At 41.1% G+C, this 26,016-nt stretch overlaps 3 protein-coding genes across 3 annotated transcripts in view; 1 reads left to right on the top strand and 2 right to left on the bottom strand.

Moving 5' to 3' along the window:
- Positions 1-374: 374 nt before the first annotated feature.
- Positions 375-3,769, bottom strand: LOC119419933 (potassium voltage-gated channel subfamily G member 3-like). Its single transcript, XM_037687306.1, has 2 exons — positions 3,195-3,769; positions 375-1,026 (listed from the first exon to the last, which is right to left on the bottom strand). Exons 1-2 carry the CDS (start codon positions 3,767-3,769, stop codon positions 375-377), a joined length of 1,227 nt encoding a protein of 408 aa, XP_037543234.1.
- A 2,007-nt stretch (positions 3,770-5,776) lies between these two features.
- Positions 5,777-10,263, top strand: LOC119430599 (cystatin-F). The gene is made up of 4 exons (XM_037698033.1): positions 5,777-5,822; positions 6,114-6,289; positions 9,735-9,851; positions 10,084-10,263. Exons 1-4 carry the CDS (start codon positions 5,777-5,779, stop codon positions 10,162-10,164), a joined length of 420 nt encoding a protein of 139 aa, XP_037553961.1. The 3' UTR covers positions 10,165-10,263.
- Positions 10,264-17,749: 7,486 nt separating this feature from the next.
- LOC119419921 (adipocyte plasma membrane associated protein) overlaps positions 17,750-26,016 on the bottom strand; it is a 12,082-nt gene continuing 3,815 nt past the window's right edge. The window contains exons 5-9 of the mRNA XM_037687295.1: positions 19,550-19,666; positions 19,300-19,474; positions 18,693-18,827; positions 18,333-18,525; positions 17,750-18,197 (exon numbers count right to left, since the gene is read on the bottom strand). Coding sequence (XP_037543223.1) covers positions 17,988-18,197; positions 18,333-18,525; positions 18,693-18,827; positions 19,300-19,474; positions 19,550-19,666 — 830 coding nt within the window. The 3' untranslated portion in view covers positions 17,750-17,987. The remainder of the gene's footprint in view (positions 18,198-18,332; positions 18,526-18,692; positions 18,828-19,299; positions 19,475-19,549; positions 19,667-26,016) is intronic.

The raw sequence follows: 26,016 nt of genomic DNA, 5'->3' as shown, positions 1-26,016 counted from the left end.
CACGAAGGGTGTTTACCTTCAAAATTAATGTGCTGCTGAAATTTTTCAGCAAACCTGAATATTTATTTTTCTACCAGATATGCATTTTGTAGTTTTTATTTAACATTTCGAAGTTACAGTATTTATACACAGGTACCATTTGTACAAATGTTTATTAACCAAGTTATCAGTAAATTCTCAGGTATGTGACTTCCTGAGTTGGGTCCAGGAACACCCTCCCTGAAGCTATGTCAGTTCTGAACCAGCAACAGTTTGGCTGCAACAGAATGAAAACCAAAAGTCTTGATGTTTAAACAGTGAACATGTTCATTGCTCCATGTCTGATGATTGGTTGGTTGATGACATGTTCCTACTTGGGAGCAGCAGAGTCCAGCTCAGTTGACAAGTTCAGCTGACAAACTGTTTCTGTGGTTGCAGCGGACCGAGCGGACCTTCAGCTCATGGTAACACTGGACAAAGCTGTGGTAGATGAAGGTGATGGGCAGTGCCAGCAGCACGATGCCGCTAACCACACATAGGCCACCCAGGACTCGGCCTGCCACCGTTACTGGGTACATGTCCCCATATCCCACCGTTGTCATAGAGATGATGACCCACCAGCATGCGGCAGGGATGCTGGCGTAATCCTGGTTTCCAGTCTCCAGGTCCAATCCATGCTCCAGCAGCTGGGCCAGCGCACTGAAAATTGCCATGGCAACACAGATGAAGATGAGAAGCATCACCATCTCACGGTAACAGCGGCGCAAGGTTAACCCAAGAGTTTGTAGGCCCAGGAAGTGGCGCGCCAGCTTTATTACCCAAAAGATTCGAAGCATGCGTAAAACACGCAGCGTGACACCAGCCCTCTGCAGCTGGGAATTCTCACCCGTCAGCATCGTCATGGTAACAGAGACGTAGTAAGGCATGATGGCCAGCAGGTCAATGATGTTCAGAGGACGACGAACAAACTCACATTTATCACGGGACACAAGGAAACGGACGACACACTCAGCTGTGAACCAACCAATGCAAACTGCCTCGATGATCCTGCAGGGGAGACAGACAACAGAGGGAGAAGAGAGAGGACCAATTAGAGAAGGAGGGAACTAACTAATCAGAAAAAGATATACAGTACTATGTAAGAAGGATTCAACAAAATGCTGTCAGAGGTAACTCAATCAGCCCTGTCATGGACTGATGGCCTGTCCAAGGTGTTGTATCCTACTTTCCATTCACTCAATCACAGTTGGAGATAGATCCCATTTTCCCACAACCCCAGAAAAGATCAAATCAGTACTTCATAATCAAACTAATTAAATAAATTAAAGATTGACCCCTAAAAAAAGCATTTTTGACATTTGATTATTATTATTAAATATGCCTTTACATTGTTGGACAGGTTTGCAATCTGGACTTCTCTCTTTCTCTGAGGAACTCCTCTGGTTGTTCTATGATCTCCTTGGCTCCTCGTGGCATGGTTCAGGAAGGGTCTTGCTGTTTTGAGTGCCATGGTGTCACCTGATTTGAATGCAACATGTTGTGCCTTTTGCTTCTCAATCACACACTTCCTTGGTCATCCAGGGTTTCTCAAAAGTTTGTATCTTGATGGTCCTGTAGAGGCAGACGTCCTCCATGTATTTATTAATATTTCCTGACAGACTCGGCATACTCCGCAACATTTGTTTGCAGATTGTCCATGGCAGCCGTCTTGACTGTACCCCATCACAAGGCTCTTTCAATAACAATTATTCGAAATGACCACATAAACCAATCCATCTTTGAGCTTCCTCTGACAGGTCATAAATCAGTGATGAATCCAGCAATGTCCCACACACACGTGAGCTTTCAGAAATGAAGCAGGCATTGCAGAACTAAAAGAGGCGTGAAACAGAATTCAGCAGGGTTGAAGTGGAGCATGACGCATTATATGTGTGACATTCAATTACAAAACACGATGAATTAACTCCTTTTAGTGGTCTTCTTTGTGGTCAACTGGTTTTTACACACACCACCACCACGGGACAAGAGGACAGCTCCTGTCCAACCAGAATGTTGTTAGCACTTCCAAGCTAATGACCACATCAGGAACAGATGAGTCTAGTCAAGTTTCAGAGTTATGACACAACGTATCACTCATCTCCCCATCTCCTCATCTCCTGTTCTGAAGCCACATCCATTTTCAAGTGGTCCAGCATAGTTTTCAAAAACTGGACATTTGCAGACAATTTGAAGGAACCAGCATTCTGCTTAGGTCGGCCTTTAGTTTGTGTGCTAGACCTCCTGGCTGCCCCACTTCCTGTTTCTGTCGCACCATCTTCTGTCTCTTCTGGTAGTGAACATTGCTGGTAGGAGACTACGCAACTTGATGGGGTGCACCGCTTAGCAGATTATTGAAGGTGGACTTGTTTACATTCCTAAACTAAGTCCTCTATGTACAGTAGTTCCATCATTGTCTGCAGGTCACTGACTGACATCAGATGACAGCAATTTTTTGTTTTAATATTTGACAACCCAACATTTTATTTTAAATGTTCCAGCACAAGACAGAAATATGATAACGTATAAATGTTTAAGTTTTATTTTTATGTTCTTAATATTGTCCCAGACATAAAAATGGCTTTGAATGGCTTTGAGCTTGTTACTGACAGTCAACCATACTGTTGCCATGGTGATGTAGCTGCTCAAACTTATCCTCCAACACTGAAAACTCTGACTTTCAGCTGAACGTATCTGCGTAGCAGCAAATCCTGCTTCATGGTACAGCCCTCAGATGTGTCTATTACTGTTTCCACATCATTAACAGTTTACAGCATGCTCTTAAAAGTTTTGCCAATGGAACGTTAACTAAAAACGTGCAGACACCAGCTGTGAAGTTGACACGTTTCCACTGTCTGTTCATTATTAACACATCTGGGGGGTACAACATCAGGTCAGGTACACCTTCAGAAGTGCACAAACCTTTCTAGACTCTAATATGATTAAACAACAGTGGACTGAGCTGATCCATAAAGGCCACATACACAGGACCCAATGGGTCTTGGTTCTGGCCACCACCAGTGATACCAGTTCTGCACTTTGCTCCACAGGTCTCTGATGGATCAAACGGAGGAACTAAATGGTGTCAGGTGTTGTTGTAATGTTTTGGTGGATCAGTTTAAAGACAGACATCGTGACTCTGAGCCTGTGTGTGCCTCGGTGGTTCTGGACAGTCCTACCTGTGCTGGTCCACGGTCTCTGCTGTCTTCCAGTCTGGCAAGGTGCTGGCGCACAGCATGACGATGGAGATAATCACAAAGAGCACCGACACTGAGGCGAGGATCTGAGCCAACAGTGAGGATGTGGGCTCCTCAAACGTCCTCCTCATCCTCTCCAGCCAGTGGCTCTGAGGTTCCTCTGGGACCCGCTGCTCCTCCTCTGGGAAGAAGTGGATGAAGCAGTCAGACAGGCAGTCATCGAGACGGCGCTGGCAGCACGGCTGCAGGTCGGAGCTCTCTAGGCCCCAGTACAACATCTCATTGTAGAAGGACAGTTCGCACATGTGAGGCACGAAGCGCAGCTTCCCATGTTGGACGTACAGCATGATGAAGCTGAAGGCCTCAGAGTGCCTGTCGAAGAAAAATTCATTTCTGTCTCGATCATAGTCGTCACAGAGTTCCAACAGCTCGCTCTCTGATCCGCATCGATGCAGCCTGCTGAGCCTGCTGAGAGGAAGGCGCTTCATCAGGTCGACCGGGAAGGAAAACCTGCGACCGCCAACGTTCAGGGTGCAGAGCCGGCTGCCGAACTTCATGTTGGGTTTAATCCAGATCGTCAGAAAATGGTCAAAGGCTGCTCCCAGATTTCATGTTAAATAAAAAAAGAAGATCTCCAGTCTTACGATCTCATTGTTAAAGTAACACTGCAAAGAAATTTTGTTTGCTGAAACACGGTTGTCTTTCAGAACTCTGAGCTGACATCGTCTCCTCAGAGTTAAAATGAGTCAGCATGCAGCAGATTAGTGTCTTGGAGGAGCAGTGACCTACATTGATTCCTGTCTCACTGCATCATTCTTGGTTTCAACTTCAACAAAAATAACTAAACACACTTGTAAAAAGAAAAAGATGGACCGGATGTTGTACCTCTCAGCTGCTTCTTCAAGTCGACTGAAAATTCAGACCCAAAACCATCAATCTGGATCTCCTTCATAAATCCTGTCAGGCTTCTGCTGAGCTTCTTTACAGGAATGAATCTGAGAGTGAAGAGCAGCAGCAGACCCTGCTCCTCCTCCTCCTGTCTAAGAGGAGGAAGATCAACCAATGAGTCCAACAGTTTCAACTGCTGAACACTTTGATTCATAAAGCAAACCTTCACAGTCATCGAGTTGCTCTTCGCTCTCCTCACATCCCATGTCTTCAGGTCTGACCTTCATCTGCACGTCAACACTTCATCAGCTTCACTCAGACTTTGTGATTCAGAGAACATCAAAGGCAGATATGAATAATGATTTCATCATCTCGTTGATTAACTGCTGAGTTGATTCTGTGGAGCTGATGCCCTCTGCTGACAAAATCTTCAGGCTGTCGATACGACGTCTCAAAAACAAAAACCTGTTTTCATCAAGAAAAAAGCAGCTCATTTGTGATTAAGCACAGCGCGTGAAGGAGGTCAAAGGTTAAAAAGAAGAAGGGAAAGAGTTCAGACTGATACGATGTTTCACTGTCTGCAAAACTATGAAATCTTTATCAGGTCGAAAGAAGCCAGACCACATGGAATTAAAAGTCAGCTGAGCACAGGTGTGATCAGATGAGAGAACAAACACAAAGGATCCCATCAAAATCAATTAATCAACTTTAATTTCCAAAGGGCCACCAGGAACACAGATCAAACAGAAATAAGAGGAAATTAAGCTTAAGGGACGGAGCCAAAGTCCCAGCAGGTGACCCCAAAAAAAGTTACCCTGCTCAGAAGAAGCAGGTTCCTGTTACTGATGAGGGGCGGAGCCTAAACTAAATGGTCAGGTGGACAGGAAGCCATTTCACTGACAGGAAGTGACATCACCTGTCAGAGTTCGACCATTGTGGTCTATATTCAAACAAGAACTCCAGATCTTAAAACTTTCATTAGACAGTGCTAAAAAAAACAGCTCTCTGATCATCTGGCTCAGATAATATACCGTAGCCCTCTAACAAATTATTTGTGTAGTTATGTAAAATGTTAGATAAATAGTTCTGTGTTTTGATGTTACTTTTATCATATTAGTTACAAATTCACTGATACTATTATTTTTTTTATTTTTTTTTCGGCTGCTCCCTGTGTTAGGGGTCGCCACAGCGAACTAAGTCTCAAGAAGACTTGGCAGTTATTTTTACGCCGGATGTCCTTCCTGACGCAACCACAGACCACCGAGCTACCACAGCCCTCTGTGTGGAGCAGAGAGCTGCTATCTAGGACACCCGGAGGAGCAGATGGTGGGAGTTAAGGGCCTTGCTCAAGGGCCCAGAGTGGGCCAAATGAGGGTGGGGGCAGGTGTGAATTCACTGATACTAATGAGGCTAATTAAACTTAAGTTTGTGCTGAATATTTTAACTTGTCTATGTATATATTGACCTTATGACAGAGGATTTTTTTTACATGTTTATATAGATCATATTGTAATTTGAGATTGTCATTTGTTATTTTGTTCTTGTGTTCTGTTATGTTGTTCAATAGTTCAATAAAGTTTTTTTTTTTTTTTAAACTGTCAGAGTTAGTGCAATGGGCAGCTTGAGGAAGTTGCAGAGCTGATCTGTGGTCAGATCTGTTGACGCCTTACAGGAAGATGGAGGTGAAGATGCTGCTGCTTGCTGCTCTGCTCTCTGCTCTGGGTGAGAAGACAGCGTTCCTGTTTGACAGACAACTGTTTGTGCTTTGCTCTATATCTTTTCAGTTTGTTGGTGTTTGTGCATCGTCTCTCATGATTCTGATTGTATGTTCAGAAACTAAAAACAAAAGTTTTACAGGCTTTGTATGTGTGGGGGGAGAAGAGGTTTCAGATGGTGTTAGTCGCTGTCAGAACAAAAACAGGAAGTTCATCTTTCTGTCTTAAATGATCTAAAGCTTTTATTGAAATGGATGTTGGCGACAGACAACACTTCCTGTTTATTCTTCTCTTGTAGAGGTGGTGTTGGCAGCAGGCCACCATGGCCACTCCATGCCTGGATCTCTGAAAAACATCAGTAAGAGCGACCCCGGTCTCCAGCAGGTCATCCTCAGCGCTACCTACTCCTTCAACAACCAATCAAATGACGCCTTCCTGTTCAAAGCCTCAGCCATCTACACGGCACAGCAACAGGTATGGACCAGTTGGATGTAACAGGGACCCTGTTTGTTCCACCACACGTACCACATGTGATCCGAATGACAATAAACAACCTTGACTTGAGATATGACTCACCTGGAGCCAACACCCCATTTCTTCCACACAGACATCATGAAGAATAATCAATTCAACACGACCACGTTCTAAACGAGAGAAAATGATCATTTTCTGAATGAGGCTGAGAGCTGGATGACTGAAATCTGCTAAAGAAGCTAAAACTGAGCTGAAGATGCTGAATAGCTGAACTGTCCAAACTATTGGAGTTATTTGAAAAATTGAAGGTTTTGCCCATAAATATGTTAAGAATGGTTTATGTCTTTGCATGTGAGCTTAAAAGACAAAATGGACGCAAGGGACGTTTAAAGTGGTGTTCAAATATGTTAAAGGATGAAACCTCAGTCCGAATAAAACTAAAATGTTAATTGGAAATACAGTAAATAATTGATGTTGATAGGCTGGATGAAAGCAGATTCTTTAAGATTATGTTAATGTTTAATAAAGTAAAGTAGGTATTAAATTGTCCATTGCTCCATATTCTCTACTGTTCACTGGTTTTATCATATTTAAACTACTGTGATGACATCACGGGCAATCATTTAAATATTACATAACATTTTCCTTGTATTCTTCAAAGAAAAGCAGTTTGAATTGTTTATTGTGCAACTTATAGAGATCATAATGATTTATTATTTCTTCAACTTGAATTATTAAAATTTGCAGATCTTGTAGAAAAAAAAAATCCTTCACTGAAAAAATACGACGAAAATGAAGGTATTTAAAATCTGTTCAGTGTTAGAGAAGGAAATTACATTGTGAGGGGTTTCAGTAATTTAAAAACAGTTATTGTTTCTGTGTACGGATGGAACAGTTTAAATGAAGAGTTGAAGAAATGTCCAAACATAAAGCAGCTTAAAAAGAATATAAAGAATTGATAAGAATGAGAGATGAAGAAGAAGAAGATGAATGATAGTCAGTGAACAGCAGTGGATGTCCATATTTTTTATATATTCCTTTGCAAGTTTTAAAAAAGAATTTAAATCAAATCAACTAGAAAGAGTTGATAATGTTTCTTGCAGGAGAGGAAACAGAGTAAGAATGAGGAGAGAAGTAAAGAAGCCGTGACAAAAATAATTAAAATAAGAAGCATGCTGGGCAGCATGGTGGTGCAACTGGTAGAGCTGCTGCCTCTTGGCGAGCAGGATACTCTGGTCCAAATCCTGGCTGGGGACCTTTCTGGGGGGAGTTCGCATGTTCTCTCTGTGCATGTGTGGGCTTTGTCCCGGTACTCCAGTTTCCTCCCACTGACCAAAAACATGCATGTTAGACTGATTGGTAACTCTAAATTGTCCCTAGGTGTGAGTGAGAGAGTGAATGGTTGTTTGTCTCGTTTGTCTCTGTGTGTCCCTGTGATGGACTTGCGATTTGTCCAGGGTGTCCCCCGCCTCTCGCACAGTGATTGCTGGTGATGGGCACCAGTGACCCCCATGACCCAAAAAGGAAAAAGGGGGTAAAAATAATTGGATGGATGAAAAAGCATGCTGGATAATATAAAAGTCAGTGATCCAGAATCCGCTCAGTCACTGGTTGCCACAACGATTCCTGCCTTTTCAGGAGCAGGAGTTGGAGGGGCAGCACACAGACAGAAACATAAAGTAAAAAGTAAGCCTAAATAGTAGATATCTGAAAACTCTTTCATGTCAAAGAACTTCTTAAACCTTGAGCTGCAGAAAGTTCTCATGGTCAAATATTCCTTCCGTTTGACCGTTCCTTCCGTCCAGGAGTTCTTTCTGTCTTGGAGTTCCTTTCGTCTGACCGTTCCCTTCAGTCCGAGCATTCCTTCATCTGAGCGTTCCTTTTGGTCTAAGCATTTCTTTCCATCCTAACGTTCCTTTCGGTCTGAACATTCCTTCAGTCCGAGCGTTCCTTCATTCATTCGAACTTTATTTAAACAGATAAATCACACTGAGCCTCGAAGACTCATTTACAAGTGAGACCTGTTAGGACAGACAAAAACAGTGGTTAACTGGACACATGTAGGAGTTGGAGACGAAAAAAATTCCTATCAGACTTTTTTCTTGCCTGAGAAAACCCCCCCTCTAATATAAAAAAAAACACCTCGCACAAACAAGCACATATTTACGTAGACATTCTGCAATCGGAGACGAGAGCGGTCAACAACGCTTATAGATGCTCTCGAGGTCACTGTAAGAGTTCTGATAAGGATGTAATAATCAGGCAATGTCCTCCTGTGAGATCCATAAACATTCTCGAGGTATGATGGGGAATGGCCAAGAATAACCTCTATGAGAATCCAAGAGTCCTGAAATGATGACACAAAGTTTATTCAGCTGGTTCATCTGGTTATCAGTTGGAAATTCCTCAGGGAGGGGTGGGGAGCGTCAGATCACATGTTCTCCAGGCGAATTCAGATAAGGTGGCCTTCAAGGCCAGCCATGGGGAGCCAACTTACATAAACACACAGTTTTGGGTACAGGCAGAACTTAATGACATCTACCTTGAGTCTGTGTTGGTCCACTCGGTTCTGAAATGTCCAAAATAACATGGCCACACTGAAGGAACATGCCTGAGTAAAATCCCCAAGATCTGATCCATTCAGCCCAAAGCATTTGAGTCCGGGTACATGAGACACGAACCAAGCCAACAAAAAGGCAAGCAGCACGATCGGGTCCAAATTTGCTGCCGACAACTTCCTTGATTGTAGATAAAACCAGCACCAGCTGAATCCAAAAAGCAGGAACCAGTTATCAAAAATCCAATTAAATATGCGTCCTTAAAATCCACAAGTGGCAGCAGAGATAAACACATCATCAAGTCTTCAAGTCGATGAGATATCCAGCTGCGTGCCAACAGGGCAAATTGGCTCACCCAAAGCCTGTCTTCTCTTTGAAGAAATGTTGTAAATTGAGTTGAGGGACCAACTGGTCAAAACAGTCCATAATTATGGTTCGGAAGAAATGCAAGAGAGTCTCACAGCAATTTTACAGACAGACAGAGCAGCAAAGCGGAGAGGGAGGGAATCATCCGATCTCGGCAAGAGCAAGTGGTGACTGTTCCTTCTGTTTGACTGTTCCTTCTGTTTGACTGTTCCTTCTGTTTGACTGTTCCTTTTGTTTGACTGTTCCTTCTGTCTGACTGTTCCTTCTGTCTGACTGTTTCTTCTGTTTGACTGTTCCTTCTGTTTGACTGTTCCTCCGAGCGTTCCTTCCGTCGGAGCGTTCCATCCATCTGATCAATGATACAATAAGAGGAAAAAAAAGTTTTACAATATTGTCTGTAAAATTAAAACCTGTCCAGAACACATCGAATCCAACTTCAGTCAGAATTTCAGCCATTTTAGGCTGAACTCTAAAGGTCTTTTATGCTTCTCGTATTGAACACAAACTGAACTTTGTTTTAGATTGTTAAAGGGATCCACTACATCGTAAATCTGGAGATTTCCAGGACCGTGTGTCGTAAACGAGACCACAACAATCTGTTCAACTGTGTCTTCCAGCCGAAAGGTCGTCTGCACCAGGTGAGACTGAGCTCGGAGTCATAGCCTCAAACAGAACTACAAGATTAAAAAAAACAAACATTTGTTTTGTATATTTGAACCTAACAATGTTTTACCATTCACAAAAACCTCTGATCTAAAGTTAAACTTGAATAATGAGCTCAAATTTACTCTTCCAATCATCATTTTTACTTTAAGATGCTGGATTTTCTTTTTGTTCTGCTGTGAACATGTCCAGCATTGTGTTTTTCAGACATTTCAGTGTCACCTGGAAGCTTGGATGATTCCCTGGAAGGATCGGAGCCAAATTCTCAAGTTTTTCTGTAAAACCTGAGGCTACTGACCACAAACATGCAGCAGCCTCCACCAGCCCGCCATGCACCTGACCAGCTGCTAGACACAAGTATCAACAGGATAATATCAATATCTGCAGAAAAATATCCCAGTATTTTCTGATATTTATGGAAATAATAAAACTATAATAAAAATTATATATTAATCTTACGTGTTTAAGTTATAAATTTGTCACTAGACAGTCAAGAGCCTCGCAAACAAAACAAATAAAATCCCAGTTTCTGACTTTTATCCCAGAATTCTGAGATTAAAGTCAGAAATGAGGAAAAAACAAGTTTTTCGTTTTTGCACCATGGCGCTAATTCTCTGCTTCTATGGCACAGAGAGTGGCAGCACAGTTCAACCAGTAAATGAGAGAATGATACCTCTGGTTTTGGAGTTGAAGATAAGCTGCAAAAACAATTTGATATTGTTAGACACACAATTAAAAACATGTTAACAAATGTATTTGGTGCACTTTTACAATGTGATAAAAATACTAATCTGGAAATAATGTACAAGTAGTTGATTGTAGAACATGCCACAAATAATGAATGTTAAAGTTTTCACAAATTTGTTTTCCTTAATGAACAACAGTACAAACAGTGTAAACAATTATAAATCGAATACTTTCTTACCAACTCCCAAAGCTTTGTCAGTCCTGCTATCCCTCATGCTTCTCTCTGCAAAACTGACAACAATAAAATAAAATTCAAATAAAATTACTTTAACCATGTCACATCTTGTTTCTGTGCTTGCATATAAATCTGTGCAAACAAAGGCCTTCTCCACTGGCTTAAACACTATCAGAATAACTAACATTTTAAAACATTTTCCTATTAATTAATATGCACCAAGTTATTGTGATTGGTCTATTCTTTTCATTTTACAGCGTTTCTCCTGATTATGCAGCTTCTAGTAGCATATGTTTATATGGAGCTTTTATCCAATGATATTTCGACCATCATGTGTTGCTAGGGTCAAATAATTCTGCCTCAAGGCCTTCAGAATCAACAACGCAGGCACATGTAGCCTAAAGTAAATGGCACTGGAACTTGCTTTAACTAATCAGATTTTGAGTTGGCGACATCGGTGCCATCTAGCAGGTATTAGACAAAATCATAATTTTCATATTGTTTGACTAGACAGTCAGAGTGAATACTGGGCAGAAATAGGAAACTGCATCTGTAGCGACAAGCTAAGCTACATTACAGTGCCTTGCGAAAGTATTCGGCCCCCTTGAACTTTTCAACCTTTTGCCACATTTCAGGCTTCAAACATAAAGATATTAAATTTAATTTTTTTGTGAAGAATCAACAACAAGCGGGACACAATGGTGAAGTGGAATGAAATTTATTGGATGTGTCAAACTTTTTTAACAAATAAAAAACTGAAAAGTGGGGTGTGCAATATTATTCGGCCCCTTTACTTTCAGTGCAGCAAACTCACTCCAGAAGTTCAGTGAGGATCTATGAATGATCCAATGTTGTCCCAAATGACTGATGATGATCAATAGAATCCACCTGTGTGTAATCAAGTCTTCGTATAAATGCACCTGCTCTGTGATAGTCTCAGGGGTCTGTTCAAAGCGCACAGAGCATCATGAAGCCCAAGGAACACACCAGGCAGGTCCGAGATACTGTTGTGCAGAAGTTCAAAGCCGGATTTGGATACAAAAAGATTTCCCAAGCTTTAAACATCCCAAGGAGCACTGTGCAAGCAATCATATTGAAATGGAAGGAGTATCAGACCACTGCAAATCTACCAAGACCCGGCCGTCCATCTAAACTTTCATCTCGAACAAGGAGAAGACTGATCAGAGATGCAGCCAAGAGGTCCATGATCACTCTGGATGAACTGCAGCTGAGGTGGGAGAGTCTGTCCATAGGACAACAATCAGTCGTACACTGCACAAATCTGGCCTTAATGGAAGAGTGGAAAGAAGAAAGACATTTCTCAAAGATATCCATAAAAAGTGCTGTTTAAAGTTACCCACAAGCACCTGGGAGACACACCAAACATGTGGAAGAAGGTGTTCTGGTCAGATGAAACCAAAATCCAACTGTTTGGCCACAATGCAAAACCCTGAACACACCATCCCCACTGTCAAACATGGTGGTGGCAGCATCATGGTTTGGGACTGCTTTTCATCAGCAGGGACAGGGAAGATGGTCAGAATTGATGGGAAGATGGATGGGGCCAAATACAGGACCATTCTGGAAGAAAACCTGTTTGAGTCTGCAAGAGACTTGAGACTGGGACGGAGATTTATCTTCCAACAAGACAATGATCCAAAACATAAAGCCAAGTCTACAATGGAATGGTTCACAAATAAACGTATCCAGGTGTTGGAATGGCCAAGTCAAAGTCCAGACCTGAATCCAATCGAGAATCTGTGGAAAGAGCTGAAGACTGCTGTTCACAAACGCTCTCCATCCAACCTCACTGAGCTCCAGCTGTTTTGCAAAGAATGGGCAAGAATTTCAGTGTCTCCATGTGCAAAACTGAAAGACATACCCCAAGACACTTGCAGCTGGAACTGCAGCAAAAGGCGGCGCTACAAAGTATTAACACAAGGGGGACGAATAATATTGCACGCCCCACTTTTCAGTTTTCTATTTGTTAAAAAAGTTTGACACATCCAATAAATTTCATTCCACTTCACGATTGTGTCCCACTTGTTGTTGATTCTTCACAAAATATTAAAATTTTATATCTTTATGTTTGAAGCCTGAAATGTGGCAAAAGGTTGAAAAGTTCAAGGGGGCCGAATACTTTCGCAAGGCACTGTATTTAGATTTAATAACTGTTTTTTCAACTCAAAATGGCTGCTTCTGTCGAGCAGACATCCTCAGCCCTAAAACAAATTAAAACGATTAACAGAACAGACTCAACTTTCATCATCAGCCTCCATGGCGATTGAAAAGGACTTACTGTTAGAACTGAAATACACGAATAACCTGCATGACCGAATAATCAAACTCTTCTAGAGGAAAGAAAGGAGGATGGGTTTTGTTCATATTTATGCTTTTGGTAAATATGTATGTGGCGTATCCGCTACATGGGATACCTGTCTCTGATGCAGCGCCCTATTATACTTTGTTGGTATTATGTCTTGCCTGAATTTATTCACCTCTTAATGATGTTATGGTGTCATTAAGAGATGAATAAATTCAGCCAAGACTGGGCCTGTCATGATTACAAACTTTGCTGGGTGACTAACTCTTTCAGAAATTATTGAGATAAACGATAATATTGCTTGAAATTTAACAATAATTAATTGTCAAATTTCAGAAGAAATGTTTTGTTTGGGCAGCACGGTGGCGCAACTAGTAGAGCTGCTGCCTCTCAGCGAACAGGTCCCTGGTTCAAATCCCAGTCCAGGGGCCTTTATGGGTGGAGTTTGCATGTTCTCTCCGTGCATGCGTGGGTTTTCTCCAGGTACTCCAGTTTCCTCCCACTGACCAAAAACATGCATGTTAGACTGATTGGTAACTCTAAATTGTCCCTAGGTGTGAATGAGAGAGTGAATGGTTGTTTGTCTCGTTTGTCTCTATGTGTCCCTGTGATGGACTGGAGGCCCGTCCAAGGTGTACCCCACCCCTCGCACAGTGATTGCCAGACATGGGCACCAGCAACCCCCGTGACCCAAAATGGAAGAAGTTGTGCTGCAAGTTCCTGCCTTCATGACCTCTTGTAAATTAATTATTGTGAGGTCATAATCAGGTCTCTCTCGTAAATGAGTCCTCGAGGCTCAGTGGGATTAACCTGTCTAAATAAAGGTTGAATTAATATTCTTGTTTTTTTCCCCTGTGAGTAGAAGTGCCTGTAAAATGGTAAACAAAACGTTGCCTACAAGTCTTGTTGTACAATATGTTGCTCGCTGGTTTATTATATCCATCCATCCATCCATCGTTTTCCACTTGTTCCAGAGTCGGTTCACGGGGGCAGTATCTTCATCTGCAGTGTTCCCTCAGTGCGGACTGAACTTGGCAAAAGGGTCTTCTCCTACTCCGCTCCTGTTTCCTGGAATATCTTACAAAAAGATCTGAAGCTCTCGACCTTGACCTCTCTAAGTGGCTTTAAGAATCTGTTGGACTCCTGGCAAGGACCAATACAGACATGTTCCTGTTTTTAGTTTTCTACATTTGCCTTAGAATCTAGCTGTTTTTTGTTACTTTTTTTTAGCCATCTTATTTGTAAAAAAAAATAATCTGTATGCCTTTTTATAACTGTCTATTGTTGTCCATTGTTGTCATCATTCTTTGTTGAAATCAGATTTCTTTTGTAAACGAGTCCTCGAGGCTCAATGGGATTTACCTGTATAAATAAAGGTTGAATCTAAAGCAGGGAGGCCCAGCCGTCTCTTCCCCCAGTAGCCACTTCCAGCTCTTCTGGGAGTACACAGGTGCTGGTCATAAAATTAGAACATCATGAAAAAGTTTTATTATTTCAGTAATTCGATTCAAAAATTGAAACTTTTATATTATATTCATTCATTACACACAGACTGATATATTTCAAATGTTTATTTCTTGTAATGTTGATGATTATAACGGAGGCAGCACGGTGGCGCAACCGGTAGAGCTGCTGCCTCTCAGCGAACTGGTCCCTGGTTCAAATCCCAGTCCAGGGGCCTTTCTGGACGGAGTTTGCATGTTCTCTCCGTGCATGCGTGGGTTTTCTCCAGGTGCTCCAGTTTCCTCCCACTGACCAAAAACATGCATGTTAGACTGATTGTTAACTCTAAATTGTCTCTAGGTGTGAGTGAGAGAGTGAATGGTTGTTTGTCTCGTTTGTCTCTGTGTCCCTGTGATGGACTGGAAACCTGCCCAGGGTGTACCCTGCCCCTCGCACAGTGATTGCTGGACATGGGCACCGGCGACCCCCGTGACCCAAAATGGAAGAAGCGGGTAAAAGATAATGGATGGATGGATTATAACAGGCAACTAATGAAAACCCCAAATTCAATATCTCAGAAAATTGGAAAATTGGGAAAAGGTTCAATATTAAATACACCCAGTGCCACAGTCTGATCAGCTAATTAACTCAAAACACCTGCAAAGATTATGTAGCCCGTGGGCTACACAATCATGGGGAAGACTGCTGACTTGACAGGTGTCCAAAAGACGACCATTGACACCTTGCACAAGGAGGGCAAGACAAGGTCATTGCTAAAGATGCTGGCTGTTCACAGAGCTCTGTGTCCAAGCACATTAATAGAGGCAAAGGGAAGGAAAAGATGCCGTAGAAAAAAAGTGTACAAGCAATAGGGATAACCACACCCTGGAGAGGATTGTGAAACAAAACCCATTTCAAAATGTGGGAGAGATTCACAAGAGTGGACTGCAGCTGGAGTCAGTGCTTCAAAAACCACCACGCAGACATATGCAAGACAAGGGTTTCAGCTGTCACATTCCTTGTGTTAAGCTACTCTTGAACAAGAGACAGCATCAGAAGCGTCTTGCCTGGGACTGCTGCTGAGTGGACCAAAGTTATGTTCTCTGATTAAAGTAATTTTTACATTTTCTTTGGAAATCAAGGTCCCAGAGTCTGGAGGAAGAGAGGAGAAGCACAGAATCCATGTTGCTTGAGGTCCAGAGTCAAGTTTCCACAGTCCGTGATGGTTTGGGGTGCCATGTCATCTGCTGGTGTTGGTCCACTGTGTTTTCTGACGTCCAAGGTCAACACAGCCATCTACCAGGAAGTTTTAGAGTACTTCATGCTTCCTGCTGCTGACCAACTTTATGGAGAGGCAGATTTCATTTTTCAGCAGGACTTGGCACCTGCACACAGTTCCAAAGTTGCCAGTACCTGGTTTAAGGACCATGGTATCCCTGTTCTTAATTGGTCAGCAAACTCACCTGACCTTAATCCCATAGAAAATCTATGGTGTATTGTGAAGAGAAAGATGAGATACTCCAGACCAACAATTCAGAAGAGCTGAAGGCCACTATCAGAGCAACCTGGACTCTCAGAACACCTGAGCAGTGCCACAGACTGATCGACTCCATGCCACACGGCATTGATGCAGTAATCCAGGCAAAAGGAGCTACAGCTAAGTATTGATGCTGTACATGCTCATACTTTTCATGCTCATACTTTTCAGTTGGCCAACATTTCTAAAAATCCTTTTTTTTAAATTATTGTTCTTAAATAATATTCTAATTTTCCGAGATACTGAATTTGGGGTTTTCATTAGTTGTCAGTTATAATCATCAACATTAAAAGAAATAAACATTTGAAACATCAGTCTGTGTGTAATGAATGAATATATAGTAATATACAAGTTTCACTTTTTGAATGGAATTACTGAAATAAAATCAACTTTTTCATGATTTCTAATTTTATGGCCAGCACCTGTAGACAGACCGAGCTTAAAGTCCCCGACTCAACTTCCTCCATGGAATATGTGCAAGTGGGATTGAGAAAGTCTGAAAAGTACTCCTTCCACCTCCTAACGGTGTCAGTGAACAGCACCCCACCTTCTCTAGACACTGTGTTGGTAAAGTGCTGCCTTCACTGCCTTAGCCACCTGATGGTTTGCCAGAATTTTCAAAATCAACAAAAATCAACCCCTGAAACATAAATTACAGTATATGAAGTGCTGCGTTCTTTTGTAGTGCCCTGAGACTACGTTTGTTGTGTCATGGCACTATGCAAATAAACTGGATTGAATTATTTTTAAACTGGGAAAATGTCCCATTTGTTTAGGACAGTGGTTTAAAAACGGTACTGCAGCCACTAGGGGGCGCTCATCCAGTGTGGCTCAACATCCTGCGATGCTGGTCTAATAGATGATGTCTCTGAGGTGTAACCTGCGGCTGCATTAGTTACAATGAAGCTCCAGCAGTCCTTAAATGCAGCACGCACTTGTGACTCTGATGCCATGAAAATAAACCAACAGTCCATTCTGAGTGTGGAGTCCATCACATGTTTAAAGCTGATTGTAAAACCCTGCACACATCACTTCCACTTTTTAATGTTTGAGTTTGTGACATTTTATTTGTGCTCACATGTTTACAATTACCCATATTTGCATACAAATTCTTGTACAATTTGGTAAATTCTGCAAAACTCTTAACTTATGATTTCTTATTTTTATTGACCAATTTCTGGGCATAGCATCTTTTGAAGCCTCTGTTCTCTGACTGGACCCGGGTTTGAGAGCTGTTAGTCCATATCTGTAGCAGATAACGGTTTAAATCTACAATGAGCGTAAGTTTGGTTAAATAAAGTTAAATAGTTTAACAAAATTAACAGTGAGAAGTGACCGGAAGGCAGACTACTTATCCAAAAGCTGTGAGCAGGAACCTCCCATAGAACGCTGAAAAGTGTGATAATCAATCCTTTACTAAAAGTTTTATTTTTTAAGCTGCACAGGTTTTACTGTTTTTAAAGTGATTATCAACTTGAACACATCAGGTGTCGGTCCTAAACTGAACGGTAATACTTCATTTTGAGTGTGACAATTATTTTTACTAAAGAAGTCATAAAACATCAAATTTAAACCACAGTCAAACACTTTTAGTAAAATAAAATGTTATTAAATAAAAGAAAGTGAAAGTTAAGTCACTGAAGACGACTTTTCCTTCCTGAAACGTTTAATACCGGTTCCACATCTGTTCACGCCGTCTTTAAACACAACAGATATGAACAGAAGTTAGAAATCGTAAAAAAGACAAGCCCACAGGACTGCCCGCCAGTGTTTGAACCGAGTCCATATAGACAACGAGATTTACAGAAATGTTGGCTCTCTGCAGAAAAACCAGCCATCACTGTTCAACTGATCTTTTAGTCCCAGACAGTCCAAACGTCTGCTCCTCAAACCTTATGCAGATCCAGTTTGGCTATGTACGGCGAGCGAAAGGAACCTATGTACAAATTGCCATCGTGCTCATGGACCTCACTGACGTAGGCTGCCACCAGGCCGTTGGGGTCATGAAAACTCCGTGTGCAGGCGCCACCATCATAGAGCTCTGCCACCAAGCTGTACCGGGGAACGAACCTCATCAGAACATCCTGACTGAAGAGCTGCAGAAGAAAAATGAAGAGGATCAAAGGCACATAAAAGGATGACAAACGATGATTCAGAAGAAAAAATAATAAATGAGAATGAAAGACAGAAAGCAAGGAAAGGACCAAAGAAAAAGTTTTTTTTTTTTTTACCTTGAATATAAATTTTTTAATCCAGGGTCTCTGGGCCAGGAAGTCCAGCATTGAGAAGCCAGGGTTAGGTCTGACTGCAGACATGGCCACCCAGTAGCCTCCATTTGAGCTTGGACGAATATTGTCAGGAAAACCAGGCAGGTTGTCTATGAATGTGTCCATCCCTCCCTTGTTCAGACCGGCTACATGGACTCTTGTGTAGAAACAGAAAAACTAAATGTTAATCTTCAGATCATGGACGTTTCAAGCCAGCCAAGCTATTACCCATCCACAGATAAAATGTATAGTTTTAACAGCTACATAGTGCCCACTGGTGAGGTTTCTGGTCCAGAGTCTCCTTCAGGTGTGTCATTCATTTACCTACGAATCCGAGCCATGGTGGTCTCTGCAACCAGAACAGACTCCTCATCAGGCAACAGCTGGATGCCGTTTGGGAATCGCAGGTTTTCCATGATGACCGAAAGCTCTCTGGTCTCCATATCATACTCCAACACTCTATGGTTTAGACACACAATTTGGGCTTTTATTGTGAAATATCAACAGGAGAAAGTACTTGAAACTTTATGATGTCCCATAAACTTAACTTCAAACTTTGCACTGTGCCATGATAATAACTGAAAACTTTATGATGTACCAAAAAATTGACTTGAAACTTTTTAATGTAACTTAATATTATCTGCAAAACTTTTGCTGATCTATATTAAACTATAAACTTTACATTGTAACATGTTAACTTAAAATGTCATGCCGTAACTTGTTCATAACGTTAAACTTTACACTGTTACTGGTTAACAATGGTAAACTTTACTCTGTAACAGGTTAATAATCTTAATGTCTACAGCGTCAAATTATTAAGTGGTAACATGTAAATAACTTCAGTAACGTGGTATTAACTTGAAGTTTTAGACTGTTACAGGTTTTTGACATGAGGACTCCGCCTCTTTGTATGGTGGAAGTTGTACAGTACCGCCCGTCTGCAGTGGCCTCCATGATGAGGTACATGTAGTTTCTGCGCTGCCACCTGCTGCTGGAGTCAGTGAAGTACACCTTCTTTCCATCCCGTGTCACCGTCAAGTCATTGATGAATGACAACTTCCTGCCAGCGACCACCTGACCACCTGACACCAACTTGGTTGCTGCACCTGCACACAGACATTTGTTCACCTTCAACAACACAAGGGCAGCAGGAGGAGGAGGAGTGGCCAGTGAGAGCTCACCTGTCGTAGGGTTGACTTCAAACAGGCCCAGGTAGGCATCAGCTACAAACAGAGTCCCGTTGGGTCCGACCCTCATCCCCAGAGGCCTCCCACAGGTGGGTTCATCATCGCTGGAGCCTGCAGAACAAACGACAAATCAGCCCACAGGAAGTCCTCACTTTCATCTAATCTGGTTCATACGATCTGAATCAGCCAATATGATAAAGCTTATAGCCAAAAAGATAAAAGAGCCTATGAGAGGTCAGTGAGTGTGGGGTGGATCATACCTGGACACCTGGGCAGGTAAAATGCCCATTACAGGAAAAAAAAAAAAAGCTTTATTCAGGTAGCTTGTTTCAAAAACAAAGTTTGGACTTCATAAGTTATACCTTAAGTTTATGAGGTGAAGTGTTCTCATCATTGAACACACAAGAACAAAATATATCTTCTGCATTTAACCCATCACACACGTGAAATACACACAAGTGGAGCAGCGCTTGGGGATTAGGTGTGTTGCTCAAGGGCAGCACAACATGTGAACACAGAGAAGAGTCAAACTTGTAACTTTCTGGTCCTAAGACACCTGTCCTACCAGTGCACCACAGAAACAGGCTGCTTGTTGGTTGTGCCTAGCAAGCAAACCAGTATTCTGCCTGGTGAACTTTCAGGACACATATCATGTTATAATCTGTTTGAGGAGTTTCAGTCAGAGATCAGCATAGCACAGAAACAGCACTGGGGAAAGTTGCTAATGATATTCTCATGGCCTCTGACAATGGACTTGTTCAAGTTCAAGACAATTTATTGTCATTACCATCACATGGTACATGAGGTGGAACAAAATTATGTACTCAGGGTCCCAGTCACACCCAAAAATAGCAAAATATAAAGTGAAAAAAGAGACGATAAATAAGGATTTAAGATATGCACTAAGATAAACGTTGGCTAAACACTAATAATGTAAAACAATACGGCGTAACAACAGCAGCCCTATGTGTCTATACTGATCCCGTTATGGAAATTTACATAACCGTAAATTTTGACACAGCAAAACCTGTTAGCTATTTGTGTTTAGTAAATAACGACATGGTGAAACCTTTTGCGTTACCATGTTTAATAACAACATGGCATGTTTGTGTTTAATAAATGACACAATGGAATCTGTTGCCTATTTATGTTTAATGAATGTCAACATGGTGGAGCCTGTTACGTGTCTGTTTATTAATAATACAGTGGAAACTGTCATTATTGTTTGTTTGTGTTTAACAAATGGGGGACACAATATTGTGTGTCCATCGTTAATAACATGGTGGATTTAGTTGTGTTTGTGTTCAATTGTGGTCAGATCAAAATACTTTTAAGACTTGGAAATAAACAGATCAGTTGAATATGTCCTGATACATAAAACTCTCAAATTAAAAACTGTGAACTTTCATTTTTCCAGTACTGTAGCTACAACTTGTCAACTTAAAAACTTTCTCTGGACTGAGCACTCGGCTGATTGAGTTTTGTCATGAGAACCTGATTTATGTTTGGACAGTTTTTGTCCTGTTGAGCTCTCTGAGTTGTCAAAAATAATAACCTCATCCAAACCATCCATGTCTACTAGATACCATCACAACCAGACTGTTTAAAGACATTTTCTTCTTAATTAATAATCGCATCTTGGATCTGCTTAATTAGTCTCTAATGAATGGTTATGTACCACAGCATTTTTTGATTGTTGTAATTAAACCTTTACTTAAGAAGTCTGAATTTGATCCAGGAATCCTAGAAAAGTATAGACCTATATCTAATCTAACTTTCATCTACAAACCGGATTCCAAAAAAGTTGGGACACTAAACAAATTGTGAATAAAAACTGAATGCAATGATGTGGAGGTGCCAACATCTAATATTTTATTCAGAATAGAACACAAACACAAATCACAGATCAAAAGTTTAAACTGAGAAAATGTATCATTTTAAGGGAAACATCTGTTGTTTCCAAATTTCATGGCGTCAACAAATCCCAAAAAAGTTGGGACAAGTCCATTTTTACCACTGTGTGGCATCCCCCCTTCTTCTTACAACACTCAACAGACGTCTGGGGACAGAGGAGACCAGTTTCTCAAGTTTAGAAATAGGAATGCTCTCCCATTCATGTCTAATACAGGCCTCTAACTGTTCAATCATCTTGGGCCTTCTTTGTCGCACCTTCCTCTTTATGATGCGCCAAATGTTCTCTATAGGTGAAAGATCTGGACTGCAGGCTGGCCATTTCAGTACCCGGATCCTTCTCCTACGTAGCCATGATGTTGTGATTGCTGCAGAATGTGGTCTGGCATTATCATGTTGAAAAATGCAGGGTCTTCCCTGAAAGAGATGACGTCTAGATGGGAGCATATGTTGTTTTAGAACCTGAACATAGTTCTCTGCATTAATGGTGCCTTTCCAGACATGCAAGCTGCCCATGCCACAAGCGCTCATGCAACCCCATACCACCAGTTATGCAGGCTTCTGAACGGAGCGTTGATAACAACTTGGGCTATCCTTGTCCTCTCTGGTCCGGATGACATGGCGTCCCAGTGTTCCATAAAGAACTTCAAATTGTGACTCATCTGACCACAGAACAGTTTTCCATTTTGCCACACTCCATTTTAAATGACCCCTGGCCCAGTGCAAACGTCTGAGCTTGTGGAGCTTGCTTAGAAATGGCTTCCCCATTGCACTGTAGAGTTTCAGCTGGCAACGGCGGATGGCACGGTGGATTGTGTTCACTGACAATGCTTTCTGGAAGTATTCCTGAGCCCATTCTGTTATTTCCTTGACAGTGGCATTCCTGTTTGAGGTGCAGTGACGTTTAAGGGCCCGGAGATCACGAGCATCCAGTAGAGTTTTACAGGCTTGACCCTTACGCACAGCGATTGTTCCAGATTCTCTGAATCTTTTGATGATGTTATGCACGGTTGATGATGATAACTTAAAAGTCTTTGCTATTTTACGCTGGGTAACACCATTCTGATATTGCTGCACTATCTTTCTGCGCAACAATGGTGGAATTGGTGATCCTCTTACCATCTTGGCTTCTGAGAGACACTGACACTCTGAGAAGCTCTTTTTATACCCAATCATGTTGTCAATTGACCTAATTAGTGTTAATTGGTCTTCCAGCTGTTCGTTATATGCTCAATTTCCTTTTTCCAGCCACTTATTGCTACTTGTCCCAACTTTTTTGGGATTTTTTGACACTGTGAAATTTTGAATCAACATATTTTTCCTTTAAAATGTTACATTTACTCAGATTAAACTTTTGATCTGTCATCTATGTTATATTACAAATAAAATATTGACATTTGCCATCTCCACACCATTGCATTCAGTTTTTATTCACAATTTGTTTAGTGTATCAACTTTTTTGGAATCCGGTTTGTAGTTGCAAATCAATTGTGTGACCATCTGAACAGAAATAATCTGTTTGAAGAGTTTCAATCAGGATTTAGAGCTCACCACAGCACTGAATCTGAACTGGTGAAAGTTGCTAATGACATTCTCATGGCCGCTAAAATTATCAGTAAAATTAGAAACATCTTATCTAAAAATGATGCAGAAAAACTGGTCCATGCATTTGTCACGTCTAGACTGGACTATTGCAATGGTTTATTATCCGGGTGTCCAAATACTTCTTCAGTTGATCCAAAATGCTGCTGCCATTGTCTTAACTAGAGTTAGTAGGAGAGATCATATTTCTCCAGTTTTAGCTTCTCTCCACTGGCTCCCTGTCAAATCCAGAATAAAATACAAAATCTTACTTCTAACCTACAAAGCTCTCAAAAACCTAGCTCCATCTTATATTACAGATCTTATTGTTCCATATTTTCCTAACAGAGCACTTCGCTCTCAGACTGCAGGTTTACTTGTGGTTCCTAGAGTTTCCAAAAGTAGAACAGGAGGCAGATCTTTCAATTATCAGGCTCCTCTCTTGTGGAACCAACTTCCAGTTTCTGTCCATGAGGCTGACACATTGTCCAGTTTTAAGTCTGGGCATAATTGTTATATTTTTTGATAAATCCTATAGTTAGGGTCAGTTATGCTGCTATAGGCTTAGACCAGTGCTTAATTTGAGCCGGATCCTGCCGGAACAGAGTCTGGAAACTCTTATTTTGACAGGGTGCGTTCAGGTAACAGTTTGCTAGGATCCCGCTTGGATCTGGTAAGAGGGCCACCTGCATCATGAACGACCCCACTCACCCAGCACACAAACTTTTTGCCCCGCTCCCCTCAGGAAGGAGGTTAAAGAGCATTAAGTGCAAAACCACTAGACTGAGGAACAGCTTCTACCCTGAGGGTGTTAGACTCATGAATCTCTAACCAGGATAATTACTGTGAAAAAAAAAAAATCACATCATGTTGCTGCTGATCTTTTTCATGTTGCTGTGTTCATGCGTGCTCATCTGCTCACACAGACTCATGTTCGTGCTGCTGTTCAACGTACTGTTTTTTATGTTACTAGTGCTTAGTGTATATTTAGTTAATGTTTTTCTTAGTTCATATCTTAGATCTTATTACTGTTTTTCTTTTACATTTTATTGTTGGATGTAACTGGGACCCTGCATACATAATCTCGTTCCACCACATGTACCACATGAGATGCATATGACAAATCTCTGACTCTGACTAAAGCTATGGACAAATAATGACTGACTTGAACAAATAAAAACTTACTATTGGATATGTAAACTGAAAATAATTACATGAACACCAATTTTAAACAGAACAGCTACAATTTGCCTCTTTAAGTGAAGCCTTCCACGTCTACCCTTAAAAGAGGGGTGGGGGTAAGTGCCGAGCTAACCAGCCAGTCATATAAGGGCAGGAGCCATCAGGCAGGCGCCTGGAGGTTCACATGTGGAGTCGGACAACAATGAGCAGGGACAGAGTTGGGCTCGCTTCCGAGTCCGACTTACTTGGGTGGGGTGGGGTGGGGGGGGGGGCTTGACAGAAGCAGAGTGTTTACAAATGTAGATAAACGTAGATGCTGACAACCTGTTAATATCACATCTACTTTATTCAAATTTTTCATGGGGAGGACCCCCAGACCCTCGCCCACTATTTGCATTCCGGCATTGATCAGTTTACAAATTAAGCCCCGGCTTGGACTGCTGGAGGACAAACTGACCACATTTCTTCACTTTGCTGCTGTCTTTACTTGCTCTATGCTCCTTTGTGCTTGCTCAGGATGGGAGACTGTAATGAAGTGAAGATTGAACACAATCTGCTGCTTCCTTAGATAGAGAACTTTTACTAACTGGCTTTTTTAATGTGTTAATGTTTCTGTTCAGTGCCCTGAGAGGATGTCTGTTGTGACTTGGAGCTATAGAAATAAAATGAATTGAACTGTTTATTTGGCATCATTTAGATTTTAGGAGTGTATTTTTATTACAGTTGAGTTAATGATTACTTTTGTCATTTTGGACAGAAAATAAAATTGTTTAGCAAGTTTGAACTCGTCACTGTGTCAGCGGTGAAAATTTCTTCACACTGGGGTTGACTAACATTTCAACTGAAGGTGAAACGTTCAGGGTGACGCAACAACAAACACATTCCAGGAAACAAGCAAGGTTTAAGGCTTACATTACTCAACAGCACACTGACAGATTTATTCAATACTTTTGTTACCTTCACTCTGTTTTAAAGTGGAAAATTAACCCATTTCCAGAGTAAAGTTTGAACATGGTATTGATGTGGTGCGTCAGTTAGTTGAAAGCATAAACAGGACAAAAAAACACCCAAAGCAAAAAAAATTAACAGAAATTGAAGACCAGATTCTCTGAAAAACCTCAACCTGTCCTCAAAATAATCAAACTTATGAAAAGACTAGAAACATAAAATAAAAAAATTTAGCAATTCAACCTTTTGTTTTCAACCTTGTATAATTTAGTTGTTCTTGTTTTTCTTGTTTTTCAAAAGGAAGGAAGTCTGTTTTTGAATAAGAACATGTTGCAATGAGCCTAAAGAACATTTTACACATATGGGATATAGAAAGACCAATTAATCGAGCAATCGATTTGAATGGGCTGTTATTGGCCGCTTTAATTATTTTTTTAACAGCAATCAGCCATGACTGTGATAAATGAAGATACTGCAGCAGCTGCTACAACCTGTGGCCCACATTTAGTTTTTTAAGCAAGAATACTCTTTCATAAGTTTTTTTTTTTTTTCTCTCCTTTGGTCTACAAGTTGTTCTGGGATTAAGCAATTATCATTTTCATCATAATCTGGTCAATGAAAAATATGTTGACCAAAAGTACAAAAGGGAATTATATACTGATAGTTCTGATTTCTAAAAATTGTTTTCAGCCTCAGCCATCAGATGGCCTCTAACAGGATAGTGATACAGTTAAATGTTTTTTACATGTTTCTTTGTTTACAAGATATCACCACTTGTGTTGGACAACACATTTGAACACTACTTTCTATAACAATAAGGCTAAATGGAAAATACATTA

This window comes from Nematolebias whitei, chromosome 1 (genome assembly GCF_014905685.2).
Source record: "Nematolebias whitei isolate Nwh7 chromosome 1, NemWhi1, whole genome shotgun sequence".
Classification (NCBI taxonomy): domain Eukaryota; kingdom Metazoa; phylum Chordata; class Actinopteri; order Cyprinodontiformes; family Rivulidae; genus Nematolebias; species Nematolebias whitei.
The sequence above is the reverse complement of the archived record's forward strand: the minus strand, read 5'-3'. Positions and strand labels throughout refer to the sequence as shown.